Here is a 24,190-nt window from a genome sequence, read left to right as displayed (position 1 = left end):
TTGAATAAGTCAATTCAAATTTTAAATTGTTAGTTTAGATATAACAATTGATTCTATCATGATAAAATTTATTTTAAAAATATATTTATATGTTGATATTTTTAAGTTAAATTTTATAAAAAATAAATATTAGTTAATTTTTAAATATTTATTAATTTTAGAAATATTTTTAAATATTCAATAATTAAAAACATGAAGAGATAAAAGATAAGATAAAATATATAAGTGAAATAAAAAAAAATATGAGAAATTTTAAATTTTATTATTTTACATTTTTGAATTTCAAATTCTTTATAAATATTTTATCTGAATAAAATATTTTACTTTAAAAAATTTAAAATTCTTCAAACAAATAAATTAATCTATTTAAATTTTCCATCCAATAGCATTGATAGATCCACATACTCCATGATTGTCGTTAGTCGTTGGTGTAAATTTCAGCACTTATTTGAGATCAGCTCAAGGTGTTCGGAGTTTGCCTTTTCTTTCTCTATCTATTTGGCTTTAAACTTCCATTTGTTGAAAGAATCAATGCAATTGACTCGCGGTACTTTACAACTCCGCTATACATGTAACTTTTCTTCCACTTTGATACTCTTTCTGCTCTCTATTATAAGTAAAAGAAAATTGATTTCATGCATATTAAGAAAGTTAATAATCTATATTAAATTTTACTCCTATAATATTCTTCTCAAATTATTGTTATAAATGACAAAAAAATTAATATAACTGAAAAGTCATATATTAAAGAAAAAATATTTTATAAGAAATATCATTAAAAGAAACAAAAGTAATTACAATTTGCTTATATTTAAAAATAAAAAATATATCTTTTTTTTTGTTTATAATAGAGAACAGAGAGTATTATATTAAAAAAAATCACGTCCCATTCAAAAGCAAAGAATAACAGTTGGTTGAGAAATGAAGAACATGGACCAAAGACCAACAATTGCCGTTGTTTTTTTTGTTATTGAAGCTTCCAAACTATTGAAATGATCAAATTATATGCCAAGGAAATGCATAAAGATTTGTTATCATGGTAGAAATATAAATCATTTGAACCTAATAGCGGGGTAACAACATACAAATTTGATTAGTCACCAACAATGTCATGTCAATCATGACATTCTGATTCAGTTGGAAACACTATCCCTTGCATTTATTTCTTTCTGCTTTGGCCTCTGCTCTCATTGAAACCAATAGCAAACTAAAACACCCCTTGGTTCAGGGAAAGTACCTTACTACGCCATCCTTATTGTTGACCCAAAACACCAATCATCTTTTTAATGACATGGGGACTTCTAAAGCTTTGTGAAACACGATATCTACGGCCCTTCATAGACTTGGTATCATGCATTTATATAATATAGTATATATCATCACTACACCATTATACAAGGTTGAAATGATACATGTTTTAAGTCAACCAGAGACATTTATTTCCTATATTTCTCTATTTTGGTCCAATTTACCATAGGAAGGAAACTTGACAACTTGTGAACAATAGTGTGTGTATGAATCATGTGCAAGGTTCTGCAGAACAAAAAAGAAAAATGTCTCAAGTTTACAACCCAAATAATAACCTAATGCTTTAAGGATTTGGAAGACGAGATAAGGAAAAGAAGATTATATGAATACCTGTTCCTGAGAGCGGAAATACATAAAGGGTGTGTAATGTAAAAAATTTGACACCCTAGAAGTATATATATCTGCATACCTGCAATTGAAATAAATTTAAACAGTTCATTTTCAAAAAGTGCATGGTCAGGTATAGTAGTGATGAGGGGTGTCTAGAACAAAGAACATACTTCTCAATTTGTCTCATCAAGTGGCTTTTATCCCACAAACCAGCACGTGATAGATAGCCCCACCTAATGCAGGCAGATACAGCAGGTTAATACCATAGGCTGTGGTATAAATAACTGAAATGCAAGACATGTAACATATATGTTGATTTATACGATGGGCACTCCGTTTCCCCCTCTCTTGCTACAGCCACGGCAGAACAAAATAAGGAGAAATTGAAAACCAAAAGAGAAAAAGAAAAAGAAAAAATCCAAATTATTGCAACTTTTCAAAAGCCAAAATCCAGGATTGTTGAGACAATACACGGTCACGTGTCAGATATATAATTGTATCAAGTTGTATATACTATGTTAGTAAACTGCTGAACTGACAGTTTGACTGTTATTATAACCATAGTTACCACGTTCACAATACTCTTTGGTACATGTATGGGTACATGATTGCTACCACATGCTCTCATGGCTCGGACACCTACCATGTCTCATCGTCAAGCTTTGAGCATATCCACTTGCAGGAGCTGGAATTGTTGCTCTTTCACCTAGTCTTTCATTGTCACATATTTGTTCCATCTTTTTCAAATAAATTGATGTCTGTTGGCCAGGCGAGTAAAGAATTAGATTGTTGTGCACTCACATCATAAATTCAGCTTTGTTCAGGATATTCTCCCCCAAGGAGATCATTGGTCGTGGTACTAAAAAGGGGGGCTGTACTATATTGATGACTTTAGCACGGGCCAAGTCAACCATATGCAACAGTCATTGGGTGTCGAGCATAAGGAGATTTTGTTGTGGCATCGTTTGTTGGGGATCCATCATTCATTTACTTGAAGCAGTTTTTACCTGATTTATTTTCTAGCTTAAAATGACCCAGATTTAAAATGTGACACTTGCATTCTTGCCAAGAGTCATCGCGTATGTTATTTACTGTACATGTATTGGAGTATAGTTTAAGCTGTTGTGAACCTGGTAACTATGGTTAAACTCTTCTAACTCCCCTGTATATGATCAATACTCCTGCGGCCTATAAACTTCCTTTTAGACATAATTAGGGACAACTCCTAGATCGGTACTCTCCAGAATTTGAGGTGAAAAAGTAAAATATCCAATTGCAAACCATGTTTCTTCTCAAAGATTATCAAACCCACTTAAGGCATTTGTAAATCAGTTGTTCTCTGAATCTCTAGTAATATTCAAGAAACTTTAAAGGATCCTAAATGGGTTCAAGCGATAAAAGAGGAAATGGAAGCACTACAGGATAACACAAGACATGGAGCTTCATTCTGCTTCCAAGGGAGAAGAAAATAGTGCGGATGTAAATGGGTTTTTCAATCCGACATAAAGCAGACAGATCTATTGAAAGATACAAGGCAAGACTTGTAATAAAGGAGTATACAAAAACTTATGGCATTGACTGTCGGGAGACTTTCTATCCAGTGGCTAAACTAAACACAATTAGTTAGGACACTTCATTCTCAATCAGCTAATTTGGATTGGTTACTACTCCAATTTGATGTGAAAAATGCCTTTCTCCATAATGATCTAGTTTATATGGATATCCCACCTGGGTACACCATGTCCTCACAAACCAAGTTTCTGAGTAAATTACAAAAAGCCCTGTATGGTTTGAGGCAATTGGCCCATGCATGGTTTGGACAGTTCAACTTAGCAATGAAGAAATTTGTCTACAAGCAAAGTCACTCAGGTCACACTTTATTTTTTAAACATCAGAATAAACAGGTAACAACATTGATAATTATGTCAATGATAAGATAATTATACGGTATAACAAGGAAGAAATATCTAGACTTCAAAAGCATTTGGAGGCTGAATTGGAGATAACAAGGAAGAAATATCTAGACTTCAAAAGCATTTGGAGGCTGAATTGGAGATGAAAAGTCTTGAAGGACTAGAGTATGGGATTCCAGTGTAGGATTTATAAGACCTTAGGCTGTGTAACTACATTAATTCACTTTTGTGGTGTGATTCTCCTAAGTTTCTTATCATTTTTCAACTCTAAAACTAGTGTTAAAGTTTCTCAATTTCGATCTGATCTGATGAACACACAGAAAGGTAATTGATCTGTATTCTTGGAAATCAGATGAGGATCTTTGTAATTAGTGTGCAATTTTATTTAATAGGCATATTATATCATGTTTATAGGAACAAAGTTTCCTATATTTATTTGTATTTATTTATTACATCCCACCAATATAAAAGTGCTATATTTTCATTAAGTTTATGGCCCAATTTGGAGCACTTATATCAATTTCCAATAGCTTGAGATCTTGTTTTTAACTCAAAACATATCTAAATTGATAAGTGATCACATTTTGTCTTTGAATCATGTTTTTAGGCAACTTACAAGTATTTGATTGCTATTTTGTAGTTTAGGAGAAATCTAGGAATGAAGGAAGGAAGCAAATGATAAAGTGGCGAGTTCAAAGCAGAAAGAATTTTTGGCTAAGTCTCCACGCTAAGCCTCAGATCCACACTTAGCCTTAGCTTGGCAGAGATTCAAGGAACAAACTTCAATCCTCAAGTTGAACAAACTTGAATCCCTTTAACATCAATGTTCCAGAAAGTCACTCCCTTCCAGATCAATCCCTCACGCTTAGCATGGCATTTCACGCTTAGTGTGAATTGTGCTGACATGTCATTACTCAGATAAGACAAAAACTTTTATGACCTAAAAGGGGGAATTTCGAGGATAGAGGAGGAGAACCTTTCTTGGAGTCTGTGTGACGGTTGGAGAGCTCTGGAGCCTTCAAGATCAAGCTTCTTCCTTTCTTCATCATTTTGTAGAGTTCTACATGTCTATGTGTAGCTAAACTCACCCTTGTGGAGTTTGATGTAACTACACCCATTCTCATGTATAAACTCTAAGTGATCAATCTTAATTGTTATTTAGTTTTATTGCTCTGTTTCTTGTGCATAATGCTTGTTATGGTTTGATTACCCTTAACTTGAACTTGAGGTTTTTAAGAGATTGGAAAATGATTTTAAACCTTTGAATGAAAATAGAGCAGCTAATGGTGCTTATTGCTAGGAACATAATAAATGCCATTAGTCTTTCTTAAGCTCTGGTTTTTAAAGTTGGTTTCTTGATTAAACTATGCAAGGGATTGATAGGTTAATCTAGCAACTTAGATGCCAACTTGTAAGGAATTAGAGTTGGTTATTTTTGAGAGTGATTGATAAATTCTGAATGATGACTATTGTGAGCTCATTGATAAACATGAGAGGAAGGTTTAGTGAAGTCAAACCCCAACATTTATTAATATTGTTTTAGAATAAAGTTTTGCACCCTAAATGTTTACGAAAATACCAAAAAGAATTCTTATAACATTCACATTGTTTTCTTACATTAGTTACTACAACAAATCAAATATTTATTGCCTTTTTAATAGCTTAGTTAGTATAACAAGTAAATTTGTAAAGTGTTGTGCAAGTCCCTTGGGAGAAGATACTCATACTTTCATTGAACTACTTATACGATTTGGTACACTTGCCAAGGGAGATAACAATTGTATAGTTGAGACATGGTTTTCAGTATCCCATGCCTTTGTTTCCTCTCTTTGGACATGGTATATAGAGCCTGATAGAGGTAACCCTAAAATTGTGCCTACCTGGTTTATGGAGACCTTGGAGGCCCAAGTGGAGCAAAGCTTGAAGAAACATTACAAGGACTTGGGAGACCCTTGACAAGATCAAGAGATAAGATGGCTAAGGAAGCCTTGGATCAAGAAGTGAACAACTTATTCTCACTCAAGCTTAATCCAGAAGGAGTACTTAAATTGGTCCTAGTTGTCCAATTTGATTAAGAGTCCAATGTGGGGATTCCTCACTTGGCTTATCACTCTCTAAGAGTGCAGTACCTTTCTCTCATTTCTAATCTATTCAGTATTTTTATATTTTTATCTGTTATTTTAATTTTCTTGTTCACTTTGTTTTTGCACCATCGATATATTTTTAATTTCCAGGAAACAGAGAAATGGATGGGAGAAAAAAGTAGACGGAGGAGTTTTGAATTTTTAAAAATGCAAGGGACTATTTCAAATTGGGTATTTTGACTAAAATCAATCATCAGTCACTAATTCCTTCCCATGGCTAATCAATAAACAAATTAAGCTAGATGTATATATATATATATATATATATATATATATATATATATATAGAGGGGGGTTATAATTACACCGGTGTATTTATTAAGTATTACACCGCTCAATAACTTCATATTAAATGTGAATTTTGTAAATCTAACCATTAGATTGAAAGTTTATATATTTTAGATCATATATACAAAATTTTATATTAATCCAAGATGATTTGATACTTTATTTTTATAAAACAAAATTGATGTAATATATTCATTTCAAAATACACTAAAATATGAATATTTTGATTACCTTTAAGTTATTCAATTTTAACAAAATTTGATATATACGTATAAAGTGATATGAACTTTCAATCTAACGGTTGGATTTACAAAATTTACAATTAATATAAAATTATTGAGCAGTGTAATACTTAGTAAAAATTACACCAGTATAATTATAACCCCCCTCATATATATATATATATATATATATATATATATATATATATATATATATACAGACCTGGGCAGAAATCAATAATAGCTGAGAAGACAGAATTTCTAAATCAATAGGTCTGTTCTTTGAACTTGCCTTTTATTGAAGAGCTCCCCATCTGCCTCTAGCATTGGAGCAATTTTTCCATCTAGTCTTTTCATAACAATATGTAGCTTTTGCATGCTTTCAGTAAGTTTTTCATCCTCCAATTTAGTTTGAGCAACAGTCTTTCAATATACAAAAATGTTAATATCAATATTAACAATGACAATTTGCCAACCTGACATTCTTGAATAATTATTTTGTATTAAATTTATCTGGTTCAATTCAGAAAATAAAACATGTAAAACAATGCACATTCAAAAACACCAAATCAAGAACCAATAGAGTAAAAAAGGTCAATTTATCTAGTCTTTGAATAACAAGAAGTAACTTTTGCATGCTCTTGATGAGGATTTTGTCATCCACATTAGTTGCAGCAAGGGTATTTCAGTACATGGAAAATCTTAATATCAATATTATGAAAACATATTGCCATCCTTTTTACTCATCAAACTTATCTGGTTCAGTTTAAAATGAAACATGTAACAGGGTTGCATATTCAATAACTCGAGAGAACCAACAAAGTAGATAAGGTCAACATTGGGATAATTTTCACCATATTTTGAGTTGCATAAACATGAGTAGCTCAGTTGACATTTGAAAGTAATAAGGCTTCAAGACATATAAGGAAAAATCATTTTAATCCCATAAAAGAATACCAGGCTTAATACTATAGGTACAGAACAGCTTAAATAGAGTTGTAATCAGAAGATTAATGACGGCATTGGATGGACATATTTAGCTTAAAAAGGTGGAAAAGGGGAATGAGGCAACAAAACATAATAGCACAAGCAAAGGAAGGTTAGATGGGTAATAACCTAACAATGCAAAAGAAAATTCTTAATCAACAATTGTAAGATGTATGCGTACAAATAAGCCATAAAATAATGAGTAAAGGACCAAACATACATGAGCAGGATGCCCTGTACTTTGCCGCTGCAGAGTCAGCCGTAGCTGGTTAAAGAGACCACCTATAACCTCCTTTTGATTTATAAGCTCCACCAATGATTTTCTATGACCCAGGCTAAGAATTAGGGCACTGTGCTGCATTTTTAACATTTTATAGAGCACAAAGAAATTTTCAGCTTTGGAGAATGGAGACCAGTTGAGGATAGTTGCTTAACACAGTACATATGGTTCAACATAAAGTTACTGTTGAAGGCAGAAACTTCATATTAACTAGCATTTATATAATATTTCCATTCTTAAAACGAGATAATATAATCTTTTTCTGCTAAACAGAAAAGAATTTCTAGAGAGAAAAATTAAATTAGAATCAGAAAACTCTTATGCATAAACTGATTGTAATAACCTCTTCTTCCAGTTCCCGACAAATCAATGCTGTTCGCCATCGCAAATGGACTTTAGATTGACTAACATCAGTGTAAATATGGTCACCAATATACAGTATCTCGTCTCCGTGTATATTTAGGGAATTTTCAACCATCTGCGCGCTCCCCCCTGAGTACACACCACCTGCAGAATATGGTAAATGAAGTACAACAAAAGTTAAATCATCTTAAAAAAAACTTCAAATGTAGCACATTGTAAAGTCAATGCATTCCCCACTTTCACAAGTAAAATTAGCTGGTTGGTTAGTGATAAGTGTCATATTTGCTTTAATCTTGTGGTATAATTTGAAGCACTTATGTTATTTTCCTTTGACTTGAGCCCTTGATTTGATCCATATTTATCCTAATTGGTAGAAATTTAACTTTAGTCTATAACTCAGGATTGATGTTATTGCCATCATGATCCTCGCCGGTAAGATATTTCATCGGAATCTTCGGGTTGACAACGAATCTCTCAAGATTGTGTGCACGAATTACGACATTGACCTGTTGCTGCCAAGTCATGAAGTTTTTCTCGTCAAGCTTGCATGTGACGGTTTGTGAGAAGGTGTTTGGGACACTTGAGGAAGTTTGATTGAGATTTTCAAGAACGGAAGCCATTAGAACTAAATTGAAGCAGAAACAAAGAGAAATCCATAGAGAAAATTAAAGAATCGAAAAAGAAAAGGGCAAATAGAGCCTCAACAATGAATGTAACAAGATAGCGATTTGAAACAAGAACGAACAGAGTCGTACAACCAAACACAACTGAAGACGGTGACAAAGAAACGAGTCAAAGAGCAAAATCAAAGCGAAGAAGACGTTATTGCCAGATCTCACCGTGCTCACGATGATACCATATAAAAGAACAAAATTTCAAAGAATTTAGTAAATTGCATTAATGAATAAAACTGATTGTATAGGTGAGGTACAAGCTATATATAGAGGCCAGTCTCAACAAGATAGATGGCAATCCTAACAAACTAACCAACTAGATAAGCTGGCAAATCTTAACAGAATAACAAACCGAGCTGAAGTTCAGTAACTGTCCTAAGCTAAGCCAATACAATTGATAACGAAACATTTAGTATCCTATTCCCTAATAACAATAATCAAGGCCATAAATTTGATTGTATCCCTTGACTACCAACCGAGTTTTAAGGTGATCAACTTTACCACTAGGTCCAACTTTAACAACACAAACCCATTTACAACCGACAATCATCTCTCTTGGAGGTAGAGGGACAAACTCCCATGTGTGCAAGAGCTTGCATTTCATCAATCATGGTTTGTCGCCATCCAAGATGATCAAGTGCCTCATTGATAGTTTTAGGAACAATAGTAGGCAACAAAGAGAAAACAAAAGAGAATTATGAAGGAGATAGGCGATGATAACTCAAAAATTATAAATAGGATGAGGATTACAAGTAGATCAACTATCTTTTTGAATAGCAATGGGCCAATCGAAATTGGAGTCATGAGAAGGCGTGGAGGATGAAGGACCAGTGGTTTAGGAAGCTATTGGAGGATCTGAATCACAAGAGTCTTCAGCTTGTGGCCTGCATTGATATGTAATAAGGGGGGGATGGAATAACTTCATCTGGATCATGAGTATGAAAGTGAGACTGATTCTCATTTTGGTTGGGGTTAGAAGGAGTGGGAATTATAATCGGATTGGAGAATGAAACAGGAAAAACCTGTTGAACAGAAATAGGATTGTCCATGGAAGATGAGAAAAAAGGTGTCCTCAAAGACGGTAACATTAGCAGATATATAATACCTTTTGATAGTTGGAGAATAACATTTGTATCTTTTCTGAAGGCGAGAATATTCCAGAAAAACACATTTAATAGCCTTTGCAAAAAGTTTGTCTAAATTTGGAGAGACATTATGAACAAAGCAAGTACAACCAAACACCCAAGGAGAGACATAAAATAAAGGGTCATTTGGAAAAATGATATTGAGGAATCTGATTTTCAAGAGAGGAAAAGAAGACATTTTATTATTAAAATACAAGCAGTGAGGACTACATCTCCCTAATGATGTACGAGAAAATTTGTATTCAATATTAGGGAGCTTGCAGTTTCAATGAGATATCTATTCTTCCTTTCTGCTATGCTATTTTGTTGTGGTGTGTGAAGACATATGGATTGATATAAAATACCTTGCAAGGATATAAAGGAAGAAAGTTCAGTAAAAAAATATTCTTTAGCATTATCACTTCTAAAAATTTTAATTATCTTGTCAAATTGGTTCCTAATCTCATTAAAGAAAGACATGAATATAGATAAAAGTTCAAATTTATCTTTCATTAAATAAATCCAAGTACATCAAGAGAATTCATCAATGAAGGTTACAAAATATATAAAACCAAAAGATGTGACACGGCTTGGTCCCCAAATGTTTGAATGAATGGTAGAGAAAATCGAGTTACATCTTTGTGCAATTTGTTCAGGAGTCTATGACCTAACATGTTTTCCTAATTGACATGATTCACATTTCAAAACTAGAAGTTGCTTGAGACTAGGAACCATTATCTTTAATTTTGCTAAACTTAGGTGACCCAAACGGTTATGCAAAAACTTTGGTGCTGAAGTTGCAAAACAAGACACATGTGGGTAGGTTTCTACGTAATAGAGACCTCGTGATTCATGTCCTTTGTCAATTAGACAACCTATACCACGTTCCTATATGACAAAGGAATTAGCATCAAATGTTACTGAACAATTTAATGAACAAGTGAGTTGGCTTAGAGAGATTACTTTATAAGGACAATGATGGATGAGCAAAACAAAATTTAATTTTAAAGGAGGCAAAGGAACATGACCAATTCTTTGAGATGCAACTTTGAACCCATTAGCTCCAGTAACAAGATGAGGAACTTTAAGAGAAGAGAAGGATGAAAATAAGGACTTGTTACCAGAAATATGATTAGAGGCACCTAAGTCAGGTATCCATGGACCATGACCTTCCACAAATTGAGAAATACATGTTGAAACACTTGGCATGGAAGAAGATTGGGCTTGGCTGTTAGATTTTCCAGATTTAAGTCTTAGATAACCTTGGTACTCCTCATTAGAAAATTTGGAATCTTTTTTTCAGATTTAGACACATGAGCTACCTTGTCAGGAAAACCATGCAAGGAATAAGAATTTTCTTGTGCATGACCCATTCTTTTGTAATATGTACACTGGGACATCCACTTCTACCACCACGTCCTCATCGGTTGCTACGTCCTCCTCTTCCATGAGGTGCTAGCATTGTTGAAGTTTCAATAGTTTCAGTTGGGTTTTCATCTTTCACCAAGGTAGAACACGAAGAAGTCTAGTAACTATGTTGTCCATGGAAGGGATTTTTGGTCACCAGCTATAATTTGATCACATACATGATCAAAATCTGAATGTAAACTTCTCAAAATTAGAACCATGTATAACTTATCAAGTTTTTTGTTGACACCTTCCAATGAGTCAGTCGCAATAAATCTTTTCAGTTCTTCTATTGCAGTCCAAGCCTTAGTTACATGTGAAACCATATCGTGGTTGGTTTGTTTGAGAGAAACAACTCTCTGGATTGCATCAAAAAGATGTTGAATATCATTAGCAAAAATATCTTGGGTCTCCTTCCAAAATAAACATGTCTTAAATGACCTGAGTATCTCTAACACATCAAGTTCAACTAATTGCCATAGGACAACATAGTTGGAAGTCAAGTTTCTACCATTGAGATTTATGTTCACTAGGAATTGCATTGGTTTCCTTCTCCAAATGGTCATGATATCCTTAACCAAGAAACCACAACTCCACCGAGGCAGACCAAAAAAAATAGTTTTTCCACTTCAGTTTTGCAGTGGTAACGGTAGGAGTACCAGAAAAAGGGATAACAGGACTTATGGAGGCCATTTTAATGACAAAGACGGAAGAGAAGAAACGTGACCACCACGACCCACACTTCCAAGTAGGTTGAACTTGATAATTGAGGGCAAAAATATGACCAGAGGAAGCCGACGAAGCTTTCGGGAGTGGTCCGACGAGATTTTGATAGGCAGAGGGCAGTGCGTGAGATTCACGCGTTGGACAAGGCACCAGAGAAGATCGACGCGTGAGGGTACGTGCCTAGGTATTAGGTCACGCAACTTCTTGGGTTGGATTGCGCTCCTTAAGGCACACCTAACCCAGAGTTCGTTGGAGAAAATGGTGGAAACTAGCGACAGCGAACAGTGGCGACAGACAGTGTGGACTGGTATGACAGAGCAGAATGTAACCCACTCTGATACCAACTTGAGATTTGAGTTGCGGCAAAAACAGTGAGAAACTTGCTCAGCTGGTATATATTATATATATATATATATATATATATATATATATATGTATGTAAAATCAGAACAAGTACAAAAATCAGGAAAAAGGTACAGCCTATGGATCTTAACCCTTAAGTTAGATAGGGCCAGCTTTTGTAAAGCTATACTACATATAATAAACAATTGTTTTAACATGTAAAAGACAATTACCAATTAATACATTTAAAAATAGACCCATGTTTCTTATAATTAATTAGGACCAAATAAGACTAATTTGTTTCTTATATACCGGAACACGCTTGGCATTAAACAATATAAGATACATTTGAAGTAACATGTGATGTTCTTTATTAGAGAAAATAAGAATAATCTAAACTTTGTGGAAAATTGAAACGTACTATATGGTACGTATGGAGTACATACCAGTTTGAGCTTTAAAGCATGGACGCATCAGACCATCATCTGTCACCACTTCATACATGGGGTGTGACATTTGGAAGAATTCTGGTTTTTGTGCCGAGACAATTACCTACTCATGAACCAAACCCACATCCATTTATGCAAGGCTTATTTCACTAAAATAAAGAGAATAGCATGTACTTTTCATTCCTCAACTATCAAGAGTATAACTTCATTTTGTATCAATAATTAACAAGAACTTACAACGTCAAATAAATCTCGCCAACCCATGCTATTCGGAAGGAATCTATTAAATGAATAATGCATCATTCTGTCTGTATAATGATAATCTGAGTTTGTAATAAGCAGAAGTTTTTTGCCTGCCTGTTTCATGAAGACAAATATGTAATGAGTAAACACATTATGGGTGACACAAAAAGTACTACAAGAAATACCTCTTTCTGATCCAAAAGTGTGAAGGGAATTTCTGGATCAGGTTCCACAAATTGTTCGGGGTTAGACATAATCTCACTCTGCAAAAATTTAGTAAGCCATTAGGTGCAAATAAAGCACAACATAAATATATCATCTTAGACAATAACAAGCCAAAGGTTTTCCACGTGTGTTCACCTTGAGGCGACCTTCCACGTGTGCTGTGAAGAGAGCTTTTCCAACAGCCTGAAAGTCAAGCCAAAGGTGAAAACAGAGAACATCACAACTAAAACATAATTTAAACAAAATACGTGCGCACTACCTTATAAAGCCTTTTATAATCAAAGGAGCCAAGATTGGATGGTATAACCCCATCTTCCAATTTGTCAACCATCTGAAACAATCACAACATGAATAAAGTCTCCTTAAATCCTAGTCAAATGTTGAATCAAATTAAAGTGGACACGTGTAAATAAATGTTTATAATATATGTAACCTGTTAGTCACAAGACAAAAATCATAAAGAACAAAGTGGCTTCATGTTTTAACTTAATATTTTAATATTTCGGAACTGTCACTTGGACCTATTAACTACTTGAAAGAATAAAACATTTGGAATCGCTAGTTGACCAGTAACGAATAAAATAAAGAGACTTGGTAGTTTCATTTCCACGTACCCTGATAGGGTTCGTAGATATAGCTAGCAATACTCTATTTTAAGAAACACACACAACCCATCACCCTTTGCAGGGATCTAAAAAAATAGATAAATTAAGATCCCAATGCTACCATACAACTTTGGCAGAATACAGCTCCAGTAAAATTTTGGAGATTTTCAAAAGCAACTGAAACATACATGCATGTAAGCCACAGCTTCAGACACAGAGAACAATGTGTTGAGAAACTCCCATCGATTCTCCTCCCGCAGGTCCACCAGTTCTCTCCCATATATCTCACTTCCATGCAAATAAAATTAGATAACACTTAAAATAAAGGGAAAACTGAATATTATTAAATTGATTTCAAAATACAAGCACCAATCAGTTTATATAGGGTAAACATAACCAGGAAATACAGAAATAAAACCTGTCAATTACAGAAACGATCTGAATAATTACAAAGGACATTCTATCATAAATTGGAGTGCGTGGTGTCCATTTACATATTCATAAAATTGATGTGGGAACTGGGAAGCTCCCAAGTGAATAAATACATCTACCAGTTCAAGTCCCGAAATGACATACGTTGTAATTATAAGACAACTACCAAGTTTTTCCTTCATAAAATGAGAATCTATCTCTGTGAGTTTGGTTCTATCATGTTGTACTGGGTTGGGTGGAATATTACTAACAGAATTCTTACTTGATAGATACCCATTAATTACTTAGTTATAATAGTTATTTATGTTAGTAACTAGTTAGTTTTGTAAATTAGTAAAAGAAATACAAGGGTTTATGTTAGTCAGAAGGGAAATTAAGAATGAGTTTATATTATGATCCTAGAAGAGAATAGAAATATTGTAAATCTGAAGTGATTTCATTACTACTGATTATTGAAGACTACAAGTATCCCTATATTTATAATAGGGAAAATACAAGGTTCAGTTGTAACTGAACAGCAACCCATAACTAACTAGTAGAACAAAACAGAACAAAAACTAATACAACAGAGCTCTCAAAAGAGCTTGCGGTTATACAACAGAAATGTAAACTAACTACAACAATTATACATGGCATATTCTAACAGGTTGGACCAGTTGGTTGTGTTGGAAAACTAGTGAACTAGTCTAGTGTCTCTGAAATATTCTATAAGAGTTCAAAATGAAAAAGATTTTTATATATCTGTCATTAGAAGTGACTACGGAATTGAGTTTGAAAACTCATTTTAAAATATTTTGCGGAAAAAAGGTATTTTCTACAACTTTTCTATACTAAAAAACACCTCAACAAAATAGGGTAATTAAAAGGAAAAATCGAACTTTACAAGAAATTGCTAGAACTCTTCCCTGCAAAAATTCTTTGCCAGAGTACTTCTAGGCAGAAGCTATTTTCTACAACTTCTCTTTACCAAAAAAACACCTCAACAAAATGGGGTAGTTGAAAGGAAAAATCGAACTTTACAAGAAATTGCTAGAACTCTTCTCTACAAAAATTCTTTGCCAAAGTACTTCTAGGAAGAAGCTATTAACACAACTCGTTATATTTAAAACAAAATATTGGAGATCAGTGAATATCAATCGAATCTGTTGGAGATCATCATATATCAATTAGAATCATTCAATTCTAATTTGTATAGCCCATAATAGGATTTAATGTTAATAAGATCAATTTTATTTCCCCTCCTTTAATTATTTAGATACAACATTTATAGGGAGAATTATTTCCCTGATTTTCAGGGATAGATTAGTGTGCAGGTTTATTCCCTTGTATTTTATTTATACCACCTTTGTATTTTTCCAAAATCAGAGAAATATACATCATATTTTTCCGCATGGTATTAGAGCTCAATCTGAACCATCCCTAACCTAGCGCCACCAGCCATGGGAGAGAACAAGGTAGAAGGTTCGGCCACCAGTTGGTCGAAGGACCTACTCTTCCTAGCACTAGTCTTAAATTGAATGGCCAGAACTACCCTCAAAGGGTACAATCAGTTAAGATCTTTCTTCAAGGAAAAGGGAAGGAAGGTTACATCACAGGAGACTCCAATAGTCCAGAAAAGGGTGACCCCAATCTCAACACATGGCAACTAGAAAACAGTTTAGTCATGTCATGGTTGCTCAACACCATGACTAATGAAATTGGGGAAAATTTCATGTACTATGATACTGTCAAGGAGATGTGGGATGCAGTGAAGGAAACCTACTCAAATGTGGACAATACGTCTGCATTATCTGAAATCAAGAGCATACTCCATGACCTATGACAAGGTGATTTCTCAGTCACCAAGTATTTTAATACACTCAATCGACATTGGCAACAATTGCACATATATGAAGACGTTCAATGGAGCTGTACCGAGGATAACAAGTATAAAGAATTGTTGAAGAAAGATAGGATCTACAAGTTTCTATTAGGGATGAACACAGATCTTCATGAAGTTCGGGGGACAATCCTTGGAACCAAACCTCTTAAAACAATTCAAGAAGTATTTTCAAAAGTGAGAAGAGGGGAGAGCAAGAGGAAAGTTATTAGATATAGTTTTATCTTATGGGCCTAGGCCCACTACTTGTATATAAACACATCTTTTGCTTTGCAATATACAAGGAATATGTTCTCTCCATTCACCATTATTCTCAACATGGTATCTAGAGCCTATCCTTGACTTTCCGGTGGACCCACTGTTCCCCACCCGGCTCGCCTTCCTCTGGCGAAACCAATGCCACCGGTCGCGCAGAAAACGGAGGTCGCACGTGCCCACACGCGCCAACTCCGTGCTGCGCGCGGTTTCTCTCACCTCTCCGTCGGCCGCCGCGCGTGGCGGCGCGTCCGGCGACTTTTCCGATGGCGACCACCGGCACCGGACTCGCCCTGACCTCCTCTATCCCGATCTATTATTTGTTTTGTGATCGGACCTCATTTGTCACGGATCTCTTCCTTCTCGGGCCATTTTCTCTCTCCTGTTGCTGTTTCTCTCTCCTGTTCCAGCATCTATGGCTTCCCCTTCCGCTGTTCGGCCAGACTCCTCTATTTTCACTAACTATGTCAATGTCCCTCTTTCCATTGACAAGTTAGATGGAACCAATTATGATACTTGAGCTTCGGATATCAAACTTTGGCTTAAGGGACAGGATTATGTTGCTCACCTTACCTAGACAGCTGCTTCCGTTGATGAGAAGGATCGTCCTCGTTGGTCGAAAATTGACGCTCAAATTTGTAGTGTCCTTAAGTCGACCATTCATCCCTCCCTAAAACAAATTTTTCGTGCCCATGAGACATGTGTTGATGTATAGGAACAAGCCCGATTATTGTACACCAATGATACTCAACGTCTCTATGGTGTGTGTCAAAATCTCCAGAATATCATTTCCTCACGATGCCTTGAGGGCTCCATGGCTGAGTATTTGGGCAAAGTTCATGGCCTTCTACATGACTTCAATGAACTTTTGCCTCCCACTGCCACTCCTGCCAAGGAACTAGAACAACGCCAAACTTTCTTTATGTTGATGGCATTATATGGGCTTCTTGATGAGTACTCTTCCATTTGTGATCAAATTTTGGGATCTCCGACCGTGCCTACCTTGAACTCGGCTTGGTCCACTCTGTTGCGTGTGCCTTGCAAGTTTTCCCCTGACATACCTTCTTCAGCTCCCACTGGCAATTCCTCTGCCTTGGTTTCTCAACGTGATGATCGTCAACGTTCTCGCAAACCGGGCAAAGGTCGTCCCAAGTGTGATCACTGTCACAAACTGGGCCACACAATTGACCGTTGTTACGTCTTACATGGTCATCCCCCTCGCCCTGCTACTGCTGTTGCCCACACTGCCTCTCCTGTCTCTACTACATCTGGTACTACCCCCTCTGATAGTTCTGGCTCTGGACCTCCAGCTCTCTTCAATGACTTCCTTAAATGGTATGAGGAATGTCAAGCTTCCAATTCCACTGTTTCTGTTGCGCACACAGACCCTTCGTTTGTTGGTCTCACTCACTCCACCTCTCTTGGCCCTTAGGTCCTAGATTCTAGTGCTACCGATCATATTTCTAGTAATCGGTCTCTTTTCTCCTCTCTTTCTACCTCTGCTTCTTTACCCTGGATCACTATGGCTAATGGCTCTCGCGCCACATCTCATGGTGTTGGTACTGTCCATCTTTCTCCTTCTCTCTCCATTGACAATGTTCTTTATGTCCCAAAATCTCCCTTTAATTTATTATCCCTTAGTCGTCTTACTCGCTCTCTTGATTGTCTTATCTCTTTTACTAAAGATTCTATTTTTTTACAGGACCGGAGTTCAGGACGGATGATTGGCACCGGATGTGAGTCTCATGGCCTTTATCACCTACGCACCTCTGCTCCTGTTGGTTTGGTGGCGAATTCCCCTTCCCTCATCCATGCTCAATTAGGTCATCCTAGCCTTGCCAAGCTTCAACACCTTGTACCACGTTTGTCTAAGTTGTCTCATTTGTCGTATGAGTCGTGTCAGTTAGGCAAACATAGTCGTAGTTCCTTTTCTCCAAGTGTCCCCAACCGAGCGTTGTCTCCTTTTACTTTAGTTCACTATGATATTTGGGGGCCGAGTCGGGTTAAGTCCACTTTAAGATTTCAGTATTTTGTAACTTTTATTGATGATTACTCTCGATGTACTTGGCTATTTTTAATGAAATCTCGTTCCGAATTATTTTCCATATTTCAATTTTTTTATAATGAAATTCAGACTCAATTTGGTGTTTCTATTCGTACTTTTCGTAGTGATAATGCTCGGGAATACCTCTCTCACTCCTTTAACGCCTTTATGGCTTCCCATGGCATTCTTCATCAAACTTCTTGTGCATATACCCCTCAACAAAATGGGGCGGCTGAGCGCAAAAATAGACACCTAATTGAGACCACTCGCACCCTCTTACTTCATGGTCACGTTCCTCAACCTTTTTGGGGTGATGTTGTTCTCACCGCATGCTATCTCATTAATCGAATGCTATCTTCTGTCCTCAACCATCAAATACCTCACTCTATTTTATTTCTCACTCAACCACTCCACCCTCTACCTCCTCGCGTCTTTGGATCTACATGTTTTGTCCATAATCATAGTCCTGGTCTTGACAAACTCTCCGCCCGGTCACAAATGTGTCTTTTTAGGGTATCCTAGGTCTCAAAAAGGGTATAAATGTTTCTCACCCTCCCTTTGTCGCTACTTGATTTGAGCTGATGTCACCTTTCTTGAGTCTTCTCTCTACTTTTCATCTACTTCCTCTTCTCCTACACCTGTCCTTACCCCTTCCACCATCCCTTTTGTCTTTGATACTCCTCCTGTGTCTGTTGTGTCACCCGACCCACCACCTCCGCCTCCACTTCAAGTTTATCATCGTCGGCAACGCTCCAGCCTTCCCATTGGACCCTCACCCGACTCTACTTCGGTGCCACCACTTTCGTCCCCTCCAGCCCAACCACTTGAGTCTGACCTCCCTATTGCCCTCCGGAAAGGTAACCGTTCTACTCGTAATCCTTCCCCTCATTATATTACTTTGAGTTATCACCGGTTATCCCCATCCCAATATACTTGTCTCTCCTCTCTTTCCTCTGTGTCTATTCCTCAAAATGTAGGTGATGCCTTGGCCCACCCTGGTTGGAGACAAGCCATGATTGATGAATTGTGTGCTCTTCAGAACAATGGTACTTGAGATCTTGTTTCTTTGCCTCCTGGGAAGTTTGTGGTTGGATGTCGATGGATTTTTACAGTCAAGGTTGGTCCTGATGGCACCATTGATCGACTCAAAGCTTGTTTGGTCGCCAAAGGTTATACTTAAATTTTTGGATTAGACTATGGCGACACTTTCTCCCCCGTTGCCAAGATGACCTCTGTCAGATTATTCTTAGCCATGGCTGCTCTTCGCCGTTGGCCTCTCTATCAACTGGATGTTAAAAATGCCTTTCTTCATGGGGATTTGCTTGAGGAAATTTATATGGAGCAACCTCCTGGGTTTGTTGCTCAGGGAGAGTCTTCCAGTTTGGTATGTCGTCTCCGCAAATCACTTTATGGTCTTAAGCAGTCTCCAAGGGCATGGTTTGGTAGATTTAGTACCGTAGTCCAACAGTTTGGTATGACTCGAAGCGACGCTGATCATTCGGTCTTTTATCGACATTCCACTGCTGGGTGCATCTACTTGATAGATAAAACAACATCTTTGCCATCATTTCCAGACAAAAGACCTTGGTAAACTTAGATATTTCTTGGGGATTGAGGTAGCGCAATCTACAAATGGAATTGTAATATCTCAAAGAAAGTATGCATTGAATATTTTAGAGGAAACTGGGCTAATGAGTTTCAAGCCCGTTGAGGGGGAGCCTTTCTCAGATCCTGAGAGGTACAGAAGATTGGTTGGGAAATTGAATTATCTCACAGTAACTCGTCGTGACATCTCTTTTGCGGTTAGTGTGGTGAGTCAATTTCTCAATTCTCCATGTGCAGGACATTAGAATGCAGTCATCCGCATTCTGAAGTATATCAAAGGTGCTCTAGGAAAAGGTTTATTATATAGCTACAACAATCATACCCAAGTTGTGGGATACTCAGATACAGATTGGGCAGGCTCTCCCTCTGATAGGAGATCCACCTCAGGTTATTATGTCTTTATCGGTGATAACTTGATTTCCTGGAAAAGTAAGAAGCAGAATGTAGTGGCAAGATCTAGTGCAGAAGCAGAATATCGTGCTATGGCCTCTGCTACGTGTGAGCTTATTTGGCTCAAACAGTTGCTTAAAGAACTGAGATTTGGCGAAGTTACGTAGATGGTTCTCATATGTGATAACCAAGCTGCCCTTCATATTGCCTCAAATCCAGTATTTCACGAGAGGACCAAATACATTGAAATAGATTGTCACTTCATTCGTGAGAAGATTTTATCTAGGGACATTACTACTCAGTTTGTTAACTTTACTAATCAGTTGGCAGATGTCTTCACCAAATCATTACGGGGTCCTAGGATTGATTATATTTGTAACAAGCTTGGTGCATAGTGTTAGATATAGTTTTATCTTATGGGCCTAGGCCCACTACTTGTATATAAACACATCTTTTGCTTTGCAATACACAAGGAATATGTTCTCTCCATTCACCATTATTCTCAACAAAAGTTATGCTTGGAAAGTCAAGTGCAGCCCCATCCATTGAAGGCTCAACAATGACAACAAGGGGGAACCAGCCTCATACATCTCAAAAGAAATATCGGCCTTGGTGTGATCATTACAAGAAACTGGGCCACACTATGGACACCTGCTGGATCATTCATGGCAGACATTCAGAGACAAAATAGACCAAAAACTTGGACAGTAGAGGCAACACAACAGAGGCAAATTCTAACCCATCCCCATACTCGTAGCTCCTACCCGCCTCAACCCTATAAACCCTCTCAACCTTTCTCCCTAATTCACAGTGATATATGGGGGCCATCACGGGTAAACAATGTCACTGGATCAAGATGGTTTGTCACCTTCATTGATGATCACACATGGGTCATTTGGGTTTTCCTAATGAAGGATAAATCAGAAGTTGGCAGAATATTTAAGTTATTTTATACTATGGTGGAAACACAATTTCAAAGTAGAATTAAGGTGCTTAGAAGTGACAACGGCCGAGAGTATTATCACTCTGCACTAAATTCCTACCTTCAGAAACATGGAATCATACATCAGAATTCATGTGTAGATACCCCTCAACAGAATGGAGTTGCCGAAATAAAGAATACACATCTCCTAAAAGTGACCAGATCTCTCATGTTAACTACAAATGTACCCAACCAATTTTGGGGAGAAGCTGTCCTCTCTGCAACCTATCTCATAAATAGAATGCCCTCCCGAATCCTCAACTTTAACACCCCTTATTCTACTCTCCAAACCTCATATCCTACCAGTCGTATCCTTACATCCATTCCCTTGAAAATATTCGAATGTTTAGCCTTCATCCACAACCTCAATCCTCATCGCAACAAACTTGACCCAAAATCCATCAAATGCATCTTCCTCGGCTACTCCCCCCACCAAAAGGGGTACAAATGCTATTCACCCCATACCAGAAAACTTTACCACACTATGGATGTCATTTTTTTTGAGAATCAGCCTTATTACCCCAAAGTTAGCATTCACGGGGAGTAGACTTATTATCCAATTGAAGTGGTAGAATTTCAACTTTTGGGATTTGAGCTAGTTGAATCTGCCAACCAATATTGCACCTGCACAAGAGGAAACTGTAGTAGAAAATGCAGGAAACGCAACAGAATTTTTGGGATTTGAACTAACCGAATCTGTCCCAAATGCAGAACCAGCCGAGACTCCACCTGCAACAGAAATTGAATAGGAAAATGCAATAGAAACTGCACCAATTGAAGCTAGAGAGAGGATTACATCTCAGCAAAAGCAAAGCCCGACCACACAAGGAGACAACTGGATGACGTACTTCAGGAAGAGAAGGAAGGGAGTGGAGTCCAGCACAGATCCAAGGCAAAGCCATGAATCCAACCAGGCTCTAGAAAATGAGTTTTCCCTAGGTAATATCGTTCTTAATCCTAAAACTATTAATGACATTGACATTCCTATTGCCTTAAGAAAAGGGGTGAGATCTTGCACTCAACACCCCATTGAGAAATATGTGTCCTATGGAAAATTATCATAGGGGTATAGGTCTCTTGTGGCAACTCTTGACAACAAAAATATCCCAAGGAATGTTCAAGAGGCACTCCAACAACCTGAATGGGCAGTAGCTCTAACAGAAGAAGTCTAGGCCTTGGTTAAAAATGGCATGTGGAAAATCATCACTCTATCGGAAGGGAAGAAATCGATTGGATGCAAGTGGATATTCTCCATCGAATACAATGCCGATGATAGTATAAACCGGTACAAAGTTCGACTGGTGACAAAAGGGTTTACCCAATCATATGGAGTGGACTATGAAGAGACTTTTGCACCGGTATCCAACCTCAATTCAATTTGAGTCATACTCTCTTTGGTTGCAAATTTAGATTGGCCACTCTATCAACTAGACATTAAGAATGCCTTCCTAAACGGTGAACTAGAAGAAGTCTATATGCATATTCCCTCGCTTCTACATCTACATCTATGCTTAGGGGTTACTATGAACTTGCAAGTCTTGTGTTCAACCATTGGAGGTCATGTCTTAATCAGACCATGACAAGAACAAGGGAGCACCCATTCCCTATGGGATGCTCTTCACCAAGGTGATAGAGGCCATCAGTATCGACACCATCAGTTATGAGAATGGTTGAGGTGTGACAGAGATCAACCTCACAACTCAACGCTGAATAGGGATAGGCCATCTCTTCCCTAACCACAATAATAGAATTGTGTGTGTGTGTGTAAGAGAGAGAGAGAGCGGAAGAGAGAAGATAAGAGAATGTTTCAATAAGCAAAATATGTTTTCACTAACTGAACAAGAAATACAAGACAAGTTTACATAGAGCCAATCTATGTTGGTCTATAATAAAGGCAATAAATGTGACAGTAAAAAGAAGATTAAAAATAATCTACATTGCTATTCTACATATATAAGTAAGGAGTAAAACTATACTGCAATAGCCCCCCGCAAGCTCAAGTAGGATGAGGAGACTCGACTACTTGAAGCTTGGATCGAAGAACACAAAACCGAGCAGGAGATAGAGCTTTTGTGAAAACATCAACACATTGATCGATGGCTAGAACATGCACTACTTGAAGATGCTTGGTAGCTACCTTTTCTTGAACAAAGAACAGATCTAATTCCATATGCTTAGTGCGTGCATGAAGAACAGGGTTGTGGGCTAGGGCCACGGTGCTCAAGTTGTCACAGAAAACAATTGGAGTTTAATGACGAACTTTAAGTTCAGAGAGTAAGGTTTGTATCCAAGTAACTTCAGTTTTGGCAAGAGCAAGGCTTCTATATCCTGCTTCAGTGCTAGAACGAGCTACAACAGTTTGCTTTTTGGACCACCAAGACACAAGATTTGGTCCAAGAAAGATGGAGGCTCCTAATGTAGATCTCCTATCATCAAGATCAGATGCCCAGTCTACATCACAGTAGGCGTGAATGGATAAAGAGGAGTTGGAAGGGGCTTCTTGCAAATGGAGACTCCAAGAGGTAGTGCCTTTTAGATAGCGAAGAATACATTTAACAACGGACCAGTGATGTGCATATTGTAATGCGCCAACTACTGAACAGTAGAGAGAAGCATTTAGGAAGTCTTCAGTGCTAGCTTTTGATAGTTTGCAGCCACTAATCATTGGAGAAGAAATGGGTTTTGAAGCTTCCATATCTGCGGTTTAAGAAATCCATGATATATTTGCTTTGAGTTAGGATAAGGGAGCCATCAGATTGAGTTTTTACTTCAATGCCAAGGAAGTAATCAAGATCACCAAGATCTTTAAGGGAAAAGGCTGAGTGAAGTCGAGAAACAAGTGTATGAAGAAGGGTTGGATTATTGCCGGTGATGATAATGTTATCTACATATACCAAGATATAGATGACAGTGTTGGCATTTGAGTATACGAACAAAGACGAATCACACTTGCTTGCTTGGAAGTTAAACTACA

The 24,190-nt window shown here is 37.0% G+C and overlaps 1 protein-coding gene across 7 annotated transcripts in view; it reads right to left on the bottom strand.

Moving 5' to 3' along the window:
• Nucleotides 1-937: 937 nt before the first annotated feature.
• Nucleotides 938-24,190, bottom strand: part of LOC109803407 (uncharacterized) — a 42,311-nt gene continuing 19,058 nt past the window's right edge. For 6 of the 7 annotated variants that reach the window (XM_029272387.2, XM_020364966.3, XM_029272390.2 and 3 more), the window contains exons 6-17: nucleotides 13,818-13,917; nucleotides 13,284-13,355; nucleotides 13,160-13,207; nucleotides 12,985-13,062; nucleotides 12,794-12,913; nucleotides 12,554-12,659; nucleotides 7,815-7,978; nucleotides 7,412-7,546; nucleotides 6,497-6,627; nucleotides 1,809-1,871; nucleotides 1,639-1,717; nucleotides 938-1,533 (exon numbers count right to left, since the gene is read on the bottom strand). In XM_029272387.2, coding sequence (XP_029128220.1) covers nucleotides 1,444-1,533; nucleotides 1,639-1,717; nucleotides 1,809-1,871; nucleotides 6,497-6,627; nucleotides 7,412-7,546; nucleotides 7,815-7,978; nucleotides 12,554-12,659; nucleotides 12,794-12,913; nucleotides 12,985-13,062; nucleotides 13,160-13,207; nucleotides 13,284-13,355; nucleotides 13,818-13,917 — 1,186 coding nt within the window. In that variant the 3' untranslated portion in view covers nucleotides 938-1,443. The remainder of the gene's footprint in view (nucleotides 1,534-1,638; nucleotides 1,718-1,808; nucleotides 1,872-6,496; nucleotides 6,628-7,411; nucleotides 7,547-7,814; nucleotides 7,979-12,553; nucleotides 12,660-12,793; nucleotides 12,914-12,984; nucleotides 13,063-13,159; nucleotides 13,208-13,283; nucleotides 13,356-13,817; nucleotides 13,918-24,190) is intronic. The other variant, XR_014428014.1, reaches the window with a different exon arrangement.

This window comes from Cajanus cajan, chromosome 1 (genome assembly GCF_000230855.2).
Source record: "Cajanus cajan strain Asha chromosome 1, NIPB_CcT2T_4, whole genome shotgun sequence".
In the NCBI taxonomy this organism is placed as follows: domain Eukaryota; kingdom Viridiplantae; phylum Streptophyta; class Magnoliopsida; order Fabales; family Fabaceae; genus Cajanus; species Cajanus cajan.
This window is presented reverse-complemented; position numbering and strand designations above follow the sequence as displayed.